Source organism: Schistocerca piceifrons, chromosome 7 (assembly GCF_021461385.2).
Source record: "Schistocerca piceifrons isolate TAMUIC-IGC-003096 chromosome 7, iqSchPice1.1, whole genome shotgun sequence".
Lineage (NCBI taxonomy): Eukaryota > Metazoa > Arthropoda > Insecta > Orthoptera > Acrididae > Schistocerca > Schistocerca piceifrons.
Genome location: NC_060144.1, coordinates 276,103,075 through 276,119,568, shown reverse-complemented (window position 1 = coordinate 276,119,568; position 16,494 = coordinate 276,103,075). Strand labels below are relative to the sequence as shown.

Sequence of the window (16,494 nt, the reverse complement as noted above, 5' to 3'; positions counted from 1 at the left end):
TTTTGCGGTGCAGCTATGAGTGTGCAGAAAACATCAGGTTGTAAATTATTTGGTACATCTGCGAGAACACTGTTAGACACAGAGAAAACCAACTAACACATTGATGAGGATACATATTAAGGTACTAATTATCACCGTATTTCTACCTATACCCCTAACATATCTTATCTTTACATAAAAATCTTTTGTTTTCTTTTTAGGGTGCTGTGCCTCAATTAGTAAAAACGGAACCCCTATAGGACTGCTTTGTTGTCCGTCTGTCTGTATGTCCGATTGTTAAAAACTCTTTTTCTCGGGAACGGGTAGACGTATCAAGCTCAAATTTATGTCGTATATTAAGGGCTATCGTCCCTTGGCAGTGTAAAAGTGTAATCTTCTAAGTCAATGCAATCAAATGATACGACCATTTATGTGGCTCGAAAACTCTCCAATCAAAACCTGTAGGGCGTTTCCAGCTGATCTAGAATCATGAAAGCAGAGTTGCACAGTATAAGTAGAGGAAAAACTCCGAAACCGTTAATTTGTGTTGGTCTGTCTGTTTGTCTGTTAAAACCCTTTTCCTCTGGAATAGGTTAACATATAAATTTCAAATTGAAGTCACATATTAAGGTCTATGGTCTCTTGGCGGTGTAAAAATTTTAAGCTTCTAAGTCAGTGAAGTCCCTAACTTGTGTGACATATTTTGATACTCGCAAACTCACTCATCAAAACCGATAGTTTGATTTCCCTTGACCTAGAATGATGAAATTTGGCAAGAAGCAAGACTTGGCACTATAAGTAAAGGACTAAATCCAAAAATTGTTAATTTGTAATTATAAAACACGAAAAAAATTGTTGTTTTTTATTATCCGTCTGTCCGTTTGTCTGTCCGTCTGTTGACACACTTTTTCTCTGCAACAGGTGACATACCGAGTTCAAATTTATGTTACATATTAAGATCTATGATCCCTTGGCGGTGTATAAAATTTCAGATTCTAGGTAAGTCCAATCAAAAGATTCGGTCATTTATGTCTATTGTGACAGACAATGCGCAATTTTTCAAAAACACAACTTTTACTTATGTAAGTTTAGAAGGTTGATGACTGAATAGCAAAAGAAGGTAACAATAACGATGCCAGTCAGTCTCCTAATTAAGGCAAACAAAACTTCACTTCTAATTTTCCACAAAGGTCCATGGTAACACACACACACATTAGTAAAAGTCCAATTCAGAGACTAAGACATAATCTTCAGCAGTCGAAGTCCACGAGGTCGGCATCCGGAGTGAACTGAACTTCGGGGCTGGTTCTAGCTCCTAAATAGCTGTCTCCAGTCAATCAAGTTTTGGCGTGGTGACACTTCCTGCAAGCCGTGGCTCGAGCTCCCCCTGCAGGAAGTAGTGCTCAGAATGTCTGCTTCCATTATCTTGTACGTAAATAGCCGGTGTTTACCATGGTGCTTTTGGTATGCTTTGGACATAGACAACCCCATCCTCTGTTGTGTAATATGGGTTGCCAGCCCTCAGGGGCTACCTTGGCTCCGGCATAACAATGTCACATATTTTGATACTCGCAAATTCGCTGATCAAAATATATAGGTTACTTCCTGTTGACCCAGAAATACGAAATTAAGCAAGAAGAAAAGTTTCACAGTAGAAGTAAAGTAAAATATCTGAAGGTTTTTAAATTGTAAATATGTGATATAAAAATATCTTTAGAATCATCATCCATCAGAAACATACCAGACGAACTCTACTACATGCAAAGACAAAATATAAGTTTCGTAATGTTTTAGTAAGCAAATAAAAACTGAAGTCGCCTGCTCACTTGTTTTTGTATATTTGGGCTAGTCCTCGGAACTGGTTCAAATGGCCCTGTGCACTATGGGACTTAACGTCTTAGGTCATCAGTCCCCTAGAACTTAGAACTACTTAAACCTAACTAACCTAAGGACATCACACACACCCATTCCCGAGGCAGGATTCGAACCTGCGACCGTAGCGTCGCGCGGTTCCAGACTGAAGCACCTAGAACCGCTCGGCCACATCGGCCGGCTAGTCCTCGGAACTACTGTAGAGATTTTGATACTGTCGATATTTATATATACATAATTAAATTTGTATGGGACCCTCAGTGTGCGAGTCCTACTCGCAACTGCCAATTTTAGTTAACGTAAATACCTCTGTTTGCCAAAAAAATGTAATGTTTTTCCTTCTAAACATTCTGAATGTCATAATTTTGCATCTCTTGTATCTTCTCTATAACTCACACGCCATTTCATGTGCATTTTCGACATTTATCTGTCGCCTGAAGACGGCCTAAGAAGTCAGGTACCGGTTGATGAGAGAATAGGTATAATTTTGTGCATTAGGAAGTGTTTTCTATTTAATATTATTCGGTTGTACAAGCACCTACGGTAAGTCCAGCTAATATTTGTAGTTACTTACGCGTCATTCTTTCGTTCCATGCTTCTCTTTAATATAAGTTCACGCACGCTCGCTGTTATGCTGGTGGTGGAAAATATGTTTTGAGAAATTTACACTGAAGCTGATATTTCTCGACCTATGCTCGGCAGTGAAGAAATTCTGTTTGCCTGCAGATGTCGGAGACAAAGCCCCTACAACTGGACGTGGCGGCTCAACAGCCGTGGCTGCCGGAGCAGGCCGGGAAGCGACTCGAGGACTGCTACATCCTGGGAGACGTCATCGGCAGGTCAGTGCTGCTTGCACAGCTTTTGGCACATCAATATCGTGGAAAGAAAGCCAGTCTTTAAGTGTACATATTTTTCCTGAATGTCCTTGCCTTGTATGTAGTCACCGAATTCAACACTGAGCACAATAAAGTTATCTAGCATTTATTCTTGAACGGTAGGTGATAATGCGTCCGGTTCAAATTAAGAAATAATTTTTAAGTTTAGTTATATTTCATACACAGCGCTACGTGACTTCTTGCTCTTTGTGACTCAGAGTCACAAAACGTAAAACGTCCAGGGAGCACTTTTATGATGCTAATATTTAATTAGAAGGGACTGTGAACTAAATTAACAACCATAACGATAACTGCAATAATGAAACGATAATTATTTTATAATGAATGTACGAACTAACTGAACGTAAGAGGTTAAAGATTTTTAATCGAGTCCTGCTTTAAAATTCAAAATAAGCAGGGTTACTGTGCGGAATCGTAAGCCTGAAGAAAAACTGATTTTTAATTTTTATGCACAAAAACCAAATACCCTGTGCAACAAAATTAAAAGATCACGTTTTTCGAAACCCTGTAATTGTCTCCCACTGCGATGCAAAAGTTGAAATTGGGCCGAAAAGTGTCTACAGGCTTCCTCTGTAACGATGCAAAAGCGTAGCTAAAAATTTTCAACATTTCGCGGCCCTGTCAGTAACTGTATAAATAATAATTTTAATTTTAAAAACCAACATCCTCAGTTGCAAAGTTTACCTAGATTTACCTAGGTTTCAGTCGGAATAACCAGACCATCTTCAGTATAAAAGTAACTACCGTTTGTCCATAGTGGACATCGTCAAGCTAAAGCTACAAATCCATAAATTATCGTCAGACTGTAAAAAACTTAGCCGGTCAGACTGGCCGAGCGGTTCTAGGCGCTACAGTCTGGAACCGCGCGACCGCTACGGTTACAGGTTCGAATCCTGCCTCGGACATGGATGTGTGTGATGTCCTTAGGTTAGTTAGGTTTAAGTAGTTCTACGTTCTAGGGGACTGAGGACCACAGCAGTTAAGTCCCATAGTGCTCAGAGCCATTTCTTTTTGTAAAAAAACTTATGTGAAACTGCTTCGGCAGCCACGAGTGCTGTACTAGAACTGGCCATAGCGTCATGAGGCCGGCCTAGGCGGTCACAATACCTTGCGCCTGCGCATACTGTGTGTTGGGTACTTGTTGGGACAAGACGAGAACCTAACTCCTGACTTTGAATTTACTAGTAAAGTGAAATAAAAGAAAGATACAGCTGAGGAAAAGGGAGTATGTGTTATCCTGTGCAGAACGTACTTAGATCGACTGCCTTAACATTTATGAAGTATTCGTTGGTCATGATATGAGGAAGACATCACGTCCTTACCACGTATGACCTGTCTAGGAAAATTTTGTGCTTAAACACTAAGTTTAATCACCCAAAAAGAACTTAGGAGTAGGAAGGATAATATAAAGCCAACATCATCATTATTATGACTAGGTCTAAAAATTTTTTGAGACGTAAATTTAAGCATTTGCTTAGCTATGGTACAACGCATGAACATCCTATTGACTTAGCACAAAAATGGTCAAAGTGTCAGTGTCGTCTGCTCCATATCTGCTGTGCAGCGAGCTACGTTAATTTAAGTATTAACTGTATTTTTCTTACTTGTCACTTCTTCTTCCGTGTGTTTTTGCTTTTAGGAAGATTTAATTTTCGAATACTAGTAAATGTTCCATAGATTTCGTGTTTGTTTTGAATACAGTCAGAGAGAGTCCCTTTAGTCAGCTGTAGTGCCAGTAGTGCTGGCGTTTGTTTTGAATACAGTCGAGAGACAGATAGTGCTTATTTTCATTGTTTTCAACAAGAAGTGTCTAGTAACCACAGCTTAGACAGCTATCAGCCGCCTTTAGTGAATTAGCAGTCTAGTTAAAAGTGATTAACTCTCTACAGTAAATTCATTTCTTAGGATGTATAGCATGTGCGACTGCTGTGTACGGACGCAGGAGGAGCTGACCACTGTTCGCGAACAGCTGAACGTGTTGATGGCCGCGGTCAGCCGTCTTCAGGCTGCTGCCTCAGAGTGTAGCAGCAGTTGGGAGTCTGGTGCGTCGCATGGTACACCCCAGGTGTTGCATGTTTCGCCCACGGTCCCTGTTGTCGAGACATCTTCGCGCGTACCGAGCGGGGTTGGGCCACCCTCTCCCCAAGGGAAGTAGCGGGTTCAGCGGCGTTCGCGTCGCACGAGGCGGAGGGTCAATGTGGAGGTTGGCCGTGTGGCATCGCCCGCTCTGCCTGTGAGTGGACATGTGGCCGCTCCTTCAGCAAGGTCCGAGCAGGCACACGGGGGGAGGGGTTTTTTAGCGGTTGGGAGCTCCAATGTTAGGGAGATAGCGGAAAGGTCGGGGGGTCTCATCCGAGATGTGGAAGAGGCCCTGCCGGCGGCGATAGAGAGTACTGGGTGCACCCGACTGCGAATTGGCACCAATGACTCCTGCCGTCTGGGTTCAGAGGTCTTCCTGAGTTCATACAGGCGGTTGGCGGAGTTGGTGAAGGCGGAAAGCCTCGCTCGCGGGGTGGAATCTGAGCTAACTATTTGTAGTATCGTTCCCAGAATCGATCGCGGTCCTCTGGTTTGGAGCCGAGTGGAAGGCTTAAACCAGAGGCTCAGACGATTCTGCGGAGACCTGGGGTGCAAATTCCTCGACCTCCGCTATCGGGTAGAGAAATGTAGGGTCCCCCTGAATAGGGGGCTACAAGGGTAGCGGAGTACGTGTGGAGTGCACATGTGGGTTTTTTAGGTTAGAGAATTCCCTCCCTAGGCCCAACAAGACGCCTCCTGAGACGCGACAAGGTAGTACTAGGCAAAACGCAACAGGGAATAACAATGTTAATGTGCTAATAGTAAACTGCAGGAGCATCTATAGAAAGGTCCCAGAACTGCTCTCATTAATAAACGGACATAACGCCCACATAGTACTAGGGACAGAAAGTTGGCTGAAGCCAGATGTAAACAGTAATGAAATTCTAAACTCAGATTGGAATTTATACCGCAGAGACAGGCTGGACAGTGAAGGGGGAGGCGTATTTATACCGATAAAAAGTACAATAGTATCGAAGGAAATTGACGGAGATCCTAAATGTGAAATAATTTGGGTGAAGGTCACAAAGCAGGCTCAAACTTGGTAATTGGATGTCTCTATAGGCCACCTGGCTCAGCAGCTGTTGTGGCAGAGCACCTGAAGGAAAATTTGAAAAATAATTCGAGTAGATTTCCCGACCATGTTATAGTTCTGGGTGGAGATTTTAATTTGCCGGATACAGACTGGGAGACTCAAACGTTTATAACGGGTGGCAGGGACAAAGAATCCAGTGAAATCTTTTTAAGTGCATTATCTGAAAACTACCTTGAGCAGTTAAACAGAGAACCGACTCGTGGCGATAACATATTAGACTTTCTGGTGACAAACAGACCCGAACTATTTGAAACAGTTAAAGCAGAACAGGGAATTAGCAATCATAAAGCGGTTACTGCATCGATGATTGCAGCCGTAAATAGAAATATTAAAAAAGGCAGGAAGATTTTTCTGTTTAGCAAAAGTGACAAAAAGCAGATTTCAGAGTACTTGACGGCTCAACACAAAAGTTTTGTCTCAAGTACAGATAGTGTTGAGGATGAGTGGACAAAGTTCAAAACCATCGTACAATATGCATTAGATGAGTATGTGCCAAGCAAGATCGTAAGAGATGGGAAAGAGCAACCGTGGTACAACAACCGAGTTAGAAAACTGCTGCGGAAGCAAAGAGAACTTAGCAAACATGAACATAGCCAAAGCCCTGCAGACAAACAAAAATTACGCGAAGCGAAATGTAATGTGAGGAGGGCTATGCGAGAGGCGTTCAATGAATTCGAAAGTAAAGTTCTTTGTACTGACTTGGGAATAAATCCTAAGAAATTTTGGTCTTATGTCAAAGCGGTAGGTGGATCAAACCAAATGTACAGACACTCTGTGACCAAAATGGTACTGAAACAGAGGATGACAGACTAAAGTCCGAAATATTCAATGTCTTTTTCCAAAGCTGTTTCACAGAGGAAGACTGCACTGTAGTTCCCTCTCTAGATTGTCGCACAGGTGACAAAATGGTAGATATCGAAATAGACGACAGAGGGATAGAGAAACAATTAAAGTTGCTCAAAAGAGGAAAGGCCGCTGGACCTGATGGGATACCAGTTCGATTTTACGCATGAGTACGCGAAGGCCCCCCCCCCCCCTCCCCCCCCCCCCCTTTCTTGCAGCGGTGTACCGTGGGTCTCTAGAAGAGCGTAGCGTTCCAAAGGATTGGAAAAAAGGCACAGGTCATCCCCGTTTTTAAGAAGGGACGTCGAACAGATGTGCAGAACTATAGACCTATATCTCCAACCTCGATCAGTTGTAGAATTTTGGAACACGTATTATGTTGGAGTACAATGACTTTTCTGGAGACTAGAAATCTACTCTGCAGGAATCAGCATGGGTTTCGAAAAAGACGATCGTGTGAAACCCAGCTCGCGCTATTCGTCCACGAGACTCAGAGGGCAATAGACACGGGTTCCCAAGTGGATGCCGTGTTTCTTGACTTCCGCAAGGCGTTCGATACAGTTCCCCACAGTCGTCTAATGAACAAAGTAAGAGCATATGGCTATCAGATCAATTGTGTGATTGGATTGAAGAGTTCCTAGATAACAGAACGCAGCAAGTCATTCTCAATGGAAAGAAGTCTTCCGAAGTAAGAGTGATTTCAGGTGTACCGTAGGGGAGTGTCGTAGGACCGTTGCTATTCACAATATACATAAATGACCTTGTGGATAACATCGGAAGTTCACTGAGGCTTTTTGCGGATGATACTGTGGTATATCGAGAGGTTGTAACAATGGAAAATTGTAGTGAAATGCAAGAGGATCTGCAACGAATTGACGCATGGTGCAGGGAATGGCAATTGAATCTCAATGTAGACAAGTGTAATGTGGTGCGAATACATAGAAAGAAAGATCCTTTATCATTTAGCTACAATATAGCTGGTCAGCAACTGGAAGCAGTTAGTTTCATAAATTATCTGGGAGTAGGCGTTAGGAGTGATTTAAAATGAAATGACCATATAAAGTTGATCGTCGGTTAAGCAGATGCCAGACTGAGATTCATTGGAAGAGTCCTAAGGAAATGCAATCCGAAAACAAAGGAAGTAGGTTACAGTACACTTGTTCGCCCACTGCTTGAATATTGCTCACCAGTGTGGGTCCGTACCAGATAAGGTTGATAGAGGAGATAGAGAAGATCCAACGGAGAGCAGCGCGCTTCGTTACAGTATCATTTGGTAATCGCGAAAGTGTTACGGAGATGATAGATAAACTCCAGTGGAAGACTTTGCAGGAGAGACGCTCAGTAGCTCGGTACGGGCTTTTGTTGAAGTTTCGAGAACATACCTTCACCGAGGAGTCAAGCAGTATATTGCTCCCTCCTACGTATATCTCGCGAAGAGACCATGAGGATAAAATCAGAGAGATTAGAGCCCACACAGAGGCATACCGACAATCTTTCTTTCCACGAACAATACGAGACTGGAATAGAAGGGAGAACCGATAGAGGTTTTCAAAGTACCCTCCGCCACACACCATCAGGTGGCTTGCGGAGGATGGATGTAGATGTAGATGTAGAATGAACTTATGAACAAGTATACATCTAATCTGTAACATCTGGCAATACGGGCCATATAAAATAGATGGTCATTATTCAAGATTAGTGTATTTGACCTGAAATGGTCTAGAATCAAGTCAAAATAAACTAATGCACCTGCCTGACTGAGCTTCATGACGAAGTTATGGTTATGAGTTACGAAAAACACTAAGTTGGGGGATATTGTGGCGGCAATGGGGTACTCAATTTGTCTTCATGGAGGTAATCCACACACATACTGTAAAAAACTGTGTGTGGAACACTGCCATCATAATTCAGACTTGGTGACCACTGCCACCGAACTTAGGGAATGACAGAAGAATTATGTTTAAAGCTAAAGTGTGACTTGGCGAACATCGCTCCGGTCAACACACTTCAAATAATTGACCGACAAACATCAATATGTACTTAAAGAACTAGTCTAAACTATGGGAGGAAGACGGGAAATTGGTTAAATTATGGTGTGATTTGGCGAACAACGCTCCAAAGGACACCTTTAGTGACCAGAATGACGATCACCAAGACACGACCCCATTATAGAATATAGGTGCTACCACATAATCCTTCAATATGACCGATTGTGGTCAGTACTATATGATAGCACTGATGCCATCATCTGATCACACACAACTTATTATTAACATAATTAATGGCATTCATATCCATATAAGGGTCACGGGAGGGTAGCGTCACCTTGCCACAATCTACTGGATACGAAGTTTTGGTTCAGACTAGCTGGATCAGTTTGAATTGATCTAACTCAGTGACGTTTAAAGGTGTCCTTTGGAGCGTTGTTCGCCAAATCACATCATAATTTAACCAATGGACTTGTAGTTTTAGCTTGACGATGTCCACTATGGACAACGGTAGTTACTGCTATTCTGAAGAAGGTCAGGTTATCCTGACTGAAACCTAGGTAAATCTAGGTAAACTTTGCAACTGAGGCTGTTGGTTTTTAAAATTAAAATTAACAAAAGCGTAGTGCCCTGCGACGTCACCCTCAGGTTTGGCGACGCTTCCAACAGCATTGTGTCGACACGTGAGAAGTAAAACGGCAGAGCTTAGAAGTTCATGTGTCGTGTAAGGTATGTTAAGGACGTCACACTGGCACCAAACTTCATCACAACTCTGTCCAATCGCATCGTGGACGTGTCACACGACGAAATGTCATCGCAGCCCCTGTTGTATCTCACCCCCACACCCCCACTCTTGACAACTGTGTGATAGAAGTCATAATCACGACTCTTAGCATTGAAATCACATGATTATCTTATGTGTGGCCGACGAAAACATTTCAGACACACCACCGCTCACAATCGACAATATAAGGTCTCAGGGGGAGGCATTAATGGTGTCACTGAAACTACCCCTTCCTATAGGGCGTTGATTCCCAAGCATTTTGGGTTCAGAAACTACAATTCAAAGTGTAATGACCAACAGGCTGACATTCCTGACATTTTTTGACACTGCTGGCACCCCACAGACGCTTCACCCGGTCTCTAAAGACATCATGGCTAGCCATACTCTTGAACGTGATCGCACCCCTTTAAAGTGCAGTGCGACCGCAGTTTTTGCTCTGGTGTACAATGTGGAACCATATGGGACCGTTCAAAAAAATTCGATGAAGTTTGAAAGCTATCTAAAGCAGCAAAAGGTGATTATGTTTCTTTAGCCTTCCTGTCTTGAACTCTTGTTTGGCGTGGTCATGGAGGGGTGTGACATTGACGTATATGTAAATAAAACGGCAAGGGGCACTCTTCTTGCCATCAGTTCAGTAACACCCCTAGTGCCACCTGCCCAAGTTTCTTGAGCACTTTAAAAATGTACCCATCCAAAGAGTAAACACATGATGAGAGTACTAGATGCCTGCAGGTAGGCAACCATGTAACACCCCCCAGTTCTGACGGCTACTAGCAGGCAGCCAAGATTCACATCCGGGTTTTCACTGTGTAAGTAAATTTTTAAAGTGCTCAACAAATGTGGACAGGTGGTACTCGCAGTACAGCTAGACTGCGGGGGGGGGGGGGGGGGTCTTAGAGAGGTCCTTGTCATTTTATTCACACGTTTGTCAATATCACACCCCTCCATGACCATACCACAGGAGTGCGAAAAGCAGGAGGACTGAAAACACATAAACGCTCTCTGCTGCTTCGTACAGCTTTCAAAATTCGTAGAATCGTTTTTATCTGTCCCATGTGGTTCCACACTATACACCAGAGTAAAAATTATGGTCGTACTGCACTCCAAATGGGTGTGGCCATGTTCAGTGGGTTGCTAGACTACGATGTCCTTAGAAGTTAAAGCGGCCGTCGGGCAGTGTCAAAGATTATCAAGAATAACGTCCTGTTGTTTATTGCACTATGTTTTAGACCGCAAAATGTGTGTGAATCAACGCCTCAGGGGAAGTGGTGATTTCATTAATCCTCTTTAAGCCACGTTTTAGACCGCAAAATGTGTGTGGATGAACGCCTCAGGGGAAGTGGTGATTTCATTAATCCTCTTTATGCCACCCCTAAGACATTTTTGTGTCCATTCAGGGCGGCGGTGTGTCTGAAATGTTTTCCTCGGCCTCACATAAGAATACCTCGTAATTTCACCGCTAGGCGTCACAGATGCGTTAAAAGAGGGGTAAAATGTGGGTAAGAGAGGGAGCGGCGACCTTCCCGTCGTATGACACGTCCACGTGGCACTGGGCAGAACTGAGATGGAATGTGGTGCCAGTGAGACATCATTAACCCACATTGCACGTTATATGAACTTCTGGGCTCCAGCTGTTTTTCGCATGTGTCGACACTTCGGTGTCCGAACCGTCACGGAACCAGAGGGTGGCGTCGCAGGGCGCCACACTTTTGCACCATTACAGAGGAAGATTGTAGGCGCCTTTGAGTGAAATTACAAGCTTTTCGAGCTTGTACGTCGCAACGAGGAATAATTTAGGTATTACGAAAAGTGATCCTCTAACTGTCTTGTTCGTTGTGTTAACTACTATATTACCCTGTGAGATGAATTTAGCCTTGCTTCGTTTATGGCATAATAAAATATTTTTTCAGTATATTCTCACGAAAACAAAATCACCGCCAGGAGACATCACGCTAATAGCCTTGATAACGGCTATATTTCGGCGAGGAACGGAGTCCACACATTTCTTCATGTGACATATCCAGCGGAAGCCACCCTGTGATGATTAGATCTCGTAGAACTTCAAAATTGTACGGGTGTTGACTGCTACTTTTAATCCCCCGTTCCAAACAAACACAGACATTTTATGTGGAATTACGATTGGGTATTTTAGCTAGCCTGTCAGGGTGCGATAGAGTACCTCGATGTTAGTCAAAGCGGGAACCTATGTGTACAGTGCTGTGAACAAGACTGCCAAGTCGAAAGTGTCCACCGTATATGTACCGGGTGGTTATAATTAAAGTGCAGCTACTCAGAGAGGTCCAATGCGGACTGCAGTTATAGTATGGCAGCGAAATTTGGCGCATATGCTGATGCGTTAACGCGGAACCGATTTACGCTGGGAAAAAATTTGTTCAGATTTTGGCCACTAGCTGCAAGCCTGGAGGAGGAGGAGATTAGTTGTTAACGTCCCGTCGACAACGAGCTCATTAGAGATGGAGCACAAGCTCGGTGAAGGGAAGGGTGCGGAAGGAAATCGGCCGTGCCCTTTCACAAGAACCATCCCGGCACTTGCCTGAAGCGATTTAGGGAAATAACGGAAAACTTAAATCAGGATGGCTGGACGCGGGTTTGAATCGTCGTCCTCCCGAATGCGAGCGCAGTGTGCTAACCACTGCGTCACCTTGCTCGGTTTGCAAGGGCTGGAGTTGTGAACGAATGCAAGAAATACGTATACAAATGTTTGCACATGTATTGCATTAGGAACTGGACGTGAGCAGAGAAGTTCAAACAAATGAGGAAAGCATTACCTTGATTTTATTATTAACCGTTTTGAGCGTGGATGTCATACCGTCATATCAACAGTGTAGGCGTCATATTTACAACCATTGGCCAAAATTTGAATTTCTTTTTCGGCGTAAATCCTTCCGCAGTAACATATCTATGAGGTTTCCTACCTACGATAATTACAACCGCAATGGACCTCCATTAATTGTAAACACCAGGTATTAATCACGACGCTTTGGAACAAAATGCACATCTTGGTTACCGGTAACGTTGAAACCAACATACTGTTTCACGTTTACGGTAACCATGATTAGTGGGCCGAAGTGACGGTATGAAAAAAGTACACCCCTGAACCACTTCCGGTCTGAACTACTCAGGACATTTGTGTGTTAAACGCCTCAATGGACCGTAGGTGCACACGACGCCTTGTGTCATTTGGAAGGAGTAGACATTGCAACTGGTCTCATACTACAAGCATCCAGTCAGGTACTGTCCCGTTTTTACGTTGTTTGGCCCCATGGAAGACGGCCAGCGTGAACAATGGCCTTTTGCAAGTTCACCGACTACATCTGCCCTTTGCATGCTGTTGCCATCACAATATTCGTTCGGGATTTGATTGAAGCAGACCTGCAAACAATGACAGCAGAATTTCCTACCGGGCTTGGAATCGATTGTTACTGGTGCAGCTCAACCATCGACTCTGGCCCCTGTCAGTTGCGATCTTTTTATGACCACTATCCTCATTCCGTGTTACGTGGCACACGTGATCATGGGCACGTCCTAAGAGGATACCTCTTATCTGCCAGTCTATTACATCTCCACGTCGATCCATCTTCTTGGGCAGATTCCTTACAGATGATTGCTGGTACGTACGCACATCACGTGCCATGACTTACGTCCCCGTTAGAGAGTCACATAATACCTAGTACCAGTTCTACACAATCTGCAGCGTTGCGAAACGACCAGTGTGCTCTTTTAAGGGACTCGCTGACGTTTAGTCCAGTGAGTTTATTAAGAGACAATTTCTTTCGGTTGATATTTGCCATGTGTGAACGACAGAACGTTACTTCAGTTGGGCTGATTTGGGGTATGCATCGTAAGTGACACAATTTCCTCCACACTCAGTCCTACGTGTTGCCTGACAGCTATCACGCCCGAAAGATATATGCCTCATTGTTGGCTCGATCATCCTCATAACTGTCACTCATTCAAGTTACTCTCTTGTGAAACCTCCACCAAAGCCTCCCCGTTCGGATGTAGGACTGTTGATTTTTTAAATATCGGGAATCCATAGATCGATATTTAAAATGATGTCATTCTCAGCCTTCGAAACATCGACAAAGATCATCGATACATCGGTACATCGCCTGAAAAAATTTCGAAGTACCGGCCAAAAAAGTATCGGTTGCACATTTCAAATAAGCTACAAGTTTTAGAGCTGCATATTTAAGTATTGATTTATTATTAGATATTCTGTACATCGGCAACCTAGCAAGATCTCTGGAGCAAGAATTGATAGCAAAACGATGCACGTTCATGCTTGGGGATATACATTTCGCTAACAATGGTAACTGCATGTATCATAAGTGACACAATAAAAGGTGTCCGATGAGTCCGCTGTTCGTTTTCGTCACACATCGGATTTGTCCAGAACATTTCATGTCGACTTCCCTCTTTTTTCATTTCTGAAACGACAGCGAACTAGAAGTCGCAATGTCAAAATTGAGTACTGGAGTTAAATGTTTGTGTTGGTAGTCTCGAGGGCCGATTACGCCAGCATTTCCCACACACGTCTCCGCCCACCGCAAAGGCCAATCTCAACATTCACATTTTTGTTCATCAATTTCAGCAACTGCTTTTGAAGAATGCCGAAGTGAAGAAATAGCACATTAGTTGCGTTAAAAATTGTTTTTTAACGCAACTGGTGTGCTATTTCTTCACATTGCATGTCTCGTTATTCCATCATTCACCCCCCGCCCCCTCACACACACACACACACACACACACACACACACACACACACACACAGGGGGCAATCGGACTTCTTCTTCGTGCCATCTGCACTTGCTTCACCCAGACAAGAGAAACAAGGAACATCATTAAACCTCAAAAAAATAGTAAGACTCCGTCACACAGTGAAAGTAAAAGTATGTTTACTACAGTTTCAAAATAACAATTTCAAATATTTACCGAAAATTACGAAAAAATGTAATACAAAATAAGCATATATATCGATATCTATGTATCGATATATCGGTGAAAAGTAGTCGCAGATATTCTTCGGAACTTTTTGGAAAAAAAAGTCAGTATATCGACATTTTATCAACAGTCCTCATCAGATCACAGCCATAAATCGAATAAAACAACTTTGTGATTGACATTTGGGCCGGCCGGTGTGGCCGTGCGGTTAAAGGCGCTTCAGTCTGGAACCGCGTGACCGCTACGGTCGCAGGTTCGAATCCTGCCTCGGGCATGGATGTGTGTGGTGTCCTTAGGTTAGTTAGGTTTAATTAGTTCTAAGTTCTAGACGACTGATGACCTCAGCAGTTGAGTCGCATAGTGCTCAGAGCCATTTGAGCCATTTGATTGACATTTGGTATTGACGGGGACTGTGTTGCAGGTACGAAGCCAGTCAGTTTTAACAAGGCTCTGCTTACCCATAAAACAGGCAGCAAAAGGAGTACGTAGCGCTGAAGAAAGGAAAAGAACTACAGTTCGCTGGTGACTGGACCCTACCACTCAATTCACTGAAATGTCACTCCAAATTTATTTAATCGAAGTTTTGATGGAAACCTTCTCACGTATATCAGATATGTTACGTCAGATGCTGCGCTCAGTATCACTGGTCAACAAATTGGAACTTTTTTCTGCATCTGGTTTCTAAGTGGCTTTATTCAACTAATTTTGGGATGCTGAACTGAAAGTTACAACCAATCCTGGGGTGCTTAATTGAAAGTTACAACCAGATTTTCTATATGACGATATATTTCTCAGAAAGAAAAGATAAAAAAATCGAATCGATTTTATTTCCAATCTATTGTGGAACTTGTTAAAACTAAAGTATTATAAACATCAAACGAGAAATGCTCAAATAATTACATAAAATAACATAACAATATTCTTATCATACAGTAAGTCAAACACACGATAAAACCACTAAAAATAAATGCAAATGTTAATGTTTTACAAAGTTTAATGTCAGTTTATTTAGAGAAATGGGATGAGCATACTTTTCTTTTCTAAGATATCTCGTTAGCATCTCTAAGCGAAACTCAACAATAATCGCTCATCACTGAAGTGTTCCACAATCCAAGTTAGATACATTCCATGAGAAGGATATATTGAAGGATACGTTCACCCTGTTCCTGCTATCAATTCCTAATTTTTGAGAAAAAAAGTGAAATAAAATAAAAAATAAAAAAGTGAAAGAAAAAATCTTTTTAGTGACATTCCATGTGCCACATTTTTGTATTTGTCCAATATTTCAGTCACTATAGAAAGACAAATCTCTTTTCTTCTGTTACTTAACAAGTCATGAAATGTGCCTTTGAAAGAAGTAAAAATTTGTAAGTCGACATTCGCGAATTTAGCATAAAGGTCTCATCAGGTAACGAATTTCTGAATTGTCCAATAAACGGACGTTCTTTCAACTTTGCCTTGTTGACACTGAGAAAAACATCTTTCAAATGAATGAAAAAGCCTTTGGAAAAATCTCTATTCGGAAGCAACATCACTTTGTTCGGCACCAAAATATGTTTTTCTTAACATTATCCTTTCTTGCAATATGCCTCATGCCATTTTGTGACATACTAGTGGTTTTTGATGTCTTTGGTGTCCCACAAACACAGAAAGCAACAGTATGTTATGAAACCAGTCCGCAATCCTGTACATAGTGCAACCACTTCTAAATCACCGCACATGATCGGCTATGGCCTTTTCATTTGATGGTCCCCCTGGCAGCAGGACCACGCGTTCATGTTTCCTTCTTACCTACTGAATGAGCCAAAGATAGAGATGGAAGTTCATTGTCATAATGTAATAACATTCACACCAGTGCACATGCATTTTGATTTTTGACATATGCAGACAAACCACTTTTTCTAGTCCTTAACGTTTATATTTTTTCTTGGAGCTACAAGGCTTTATAGAAATAAAATAAGAAAACTGAATTTGTAAGGAAAGTAATTTACACTT

The 16,494-nt window shown here is 42.5% G+C and overlaps 1 protein-coding gene across 1 annotated transcript in view; it reads left to right on the top strand.

Moving 5' to 3' along the window:
• Positions 1-16,494, top strand: part of LOC124805174 (calcium/calmodulin-dependent protein kinase type IV-like) — a 588,498-nt gene that overhangs the window by 144,373 nt on the left and 427,631 nt on the right. The window contains exon 2 of the mRNA XM_047265660.1: positions 2,578-2,690. Coding sequence (XP_047121616.1) covers positions 2,578-2,690 — 113 coding nt within the window. The remainder of the gene's footprint in view (positions 1-2,577; positions 2,691-16,494) is intronic.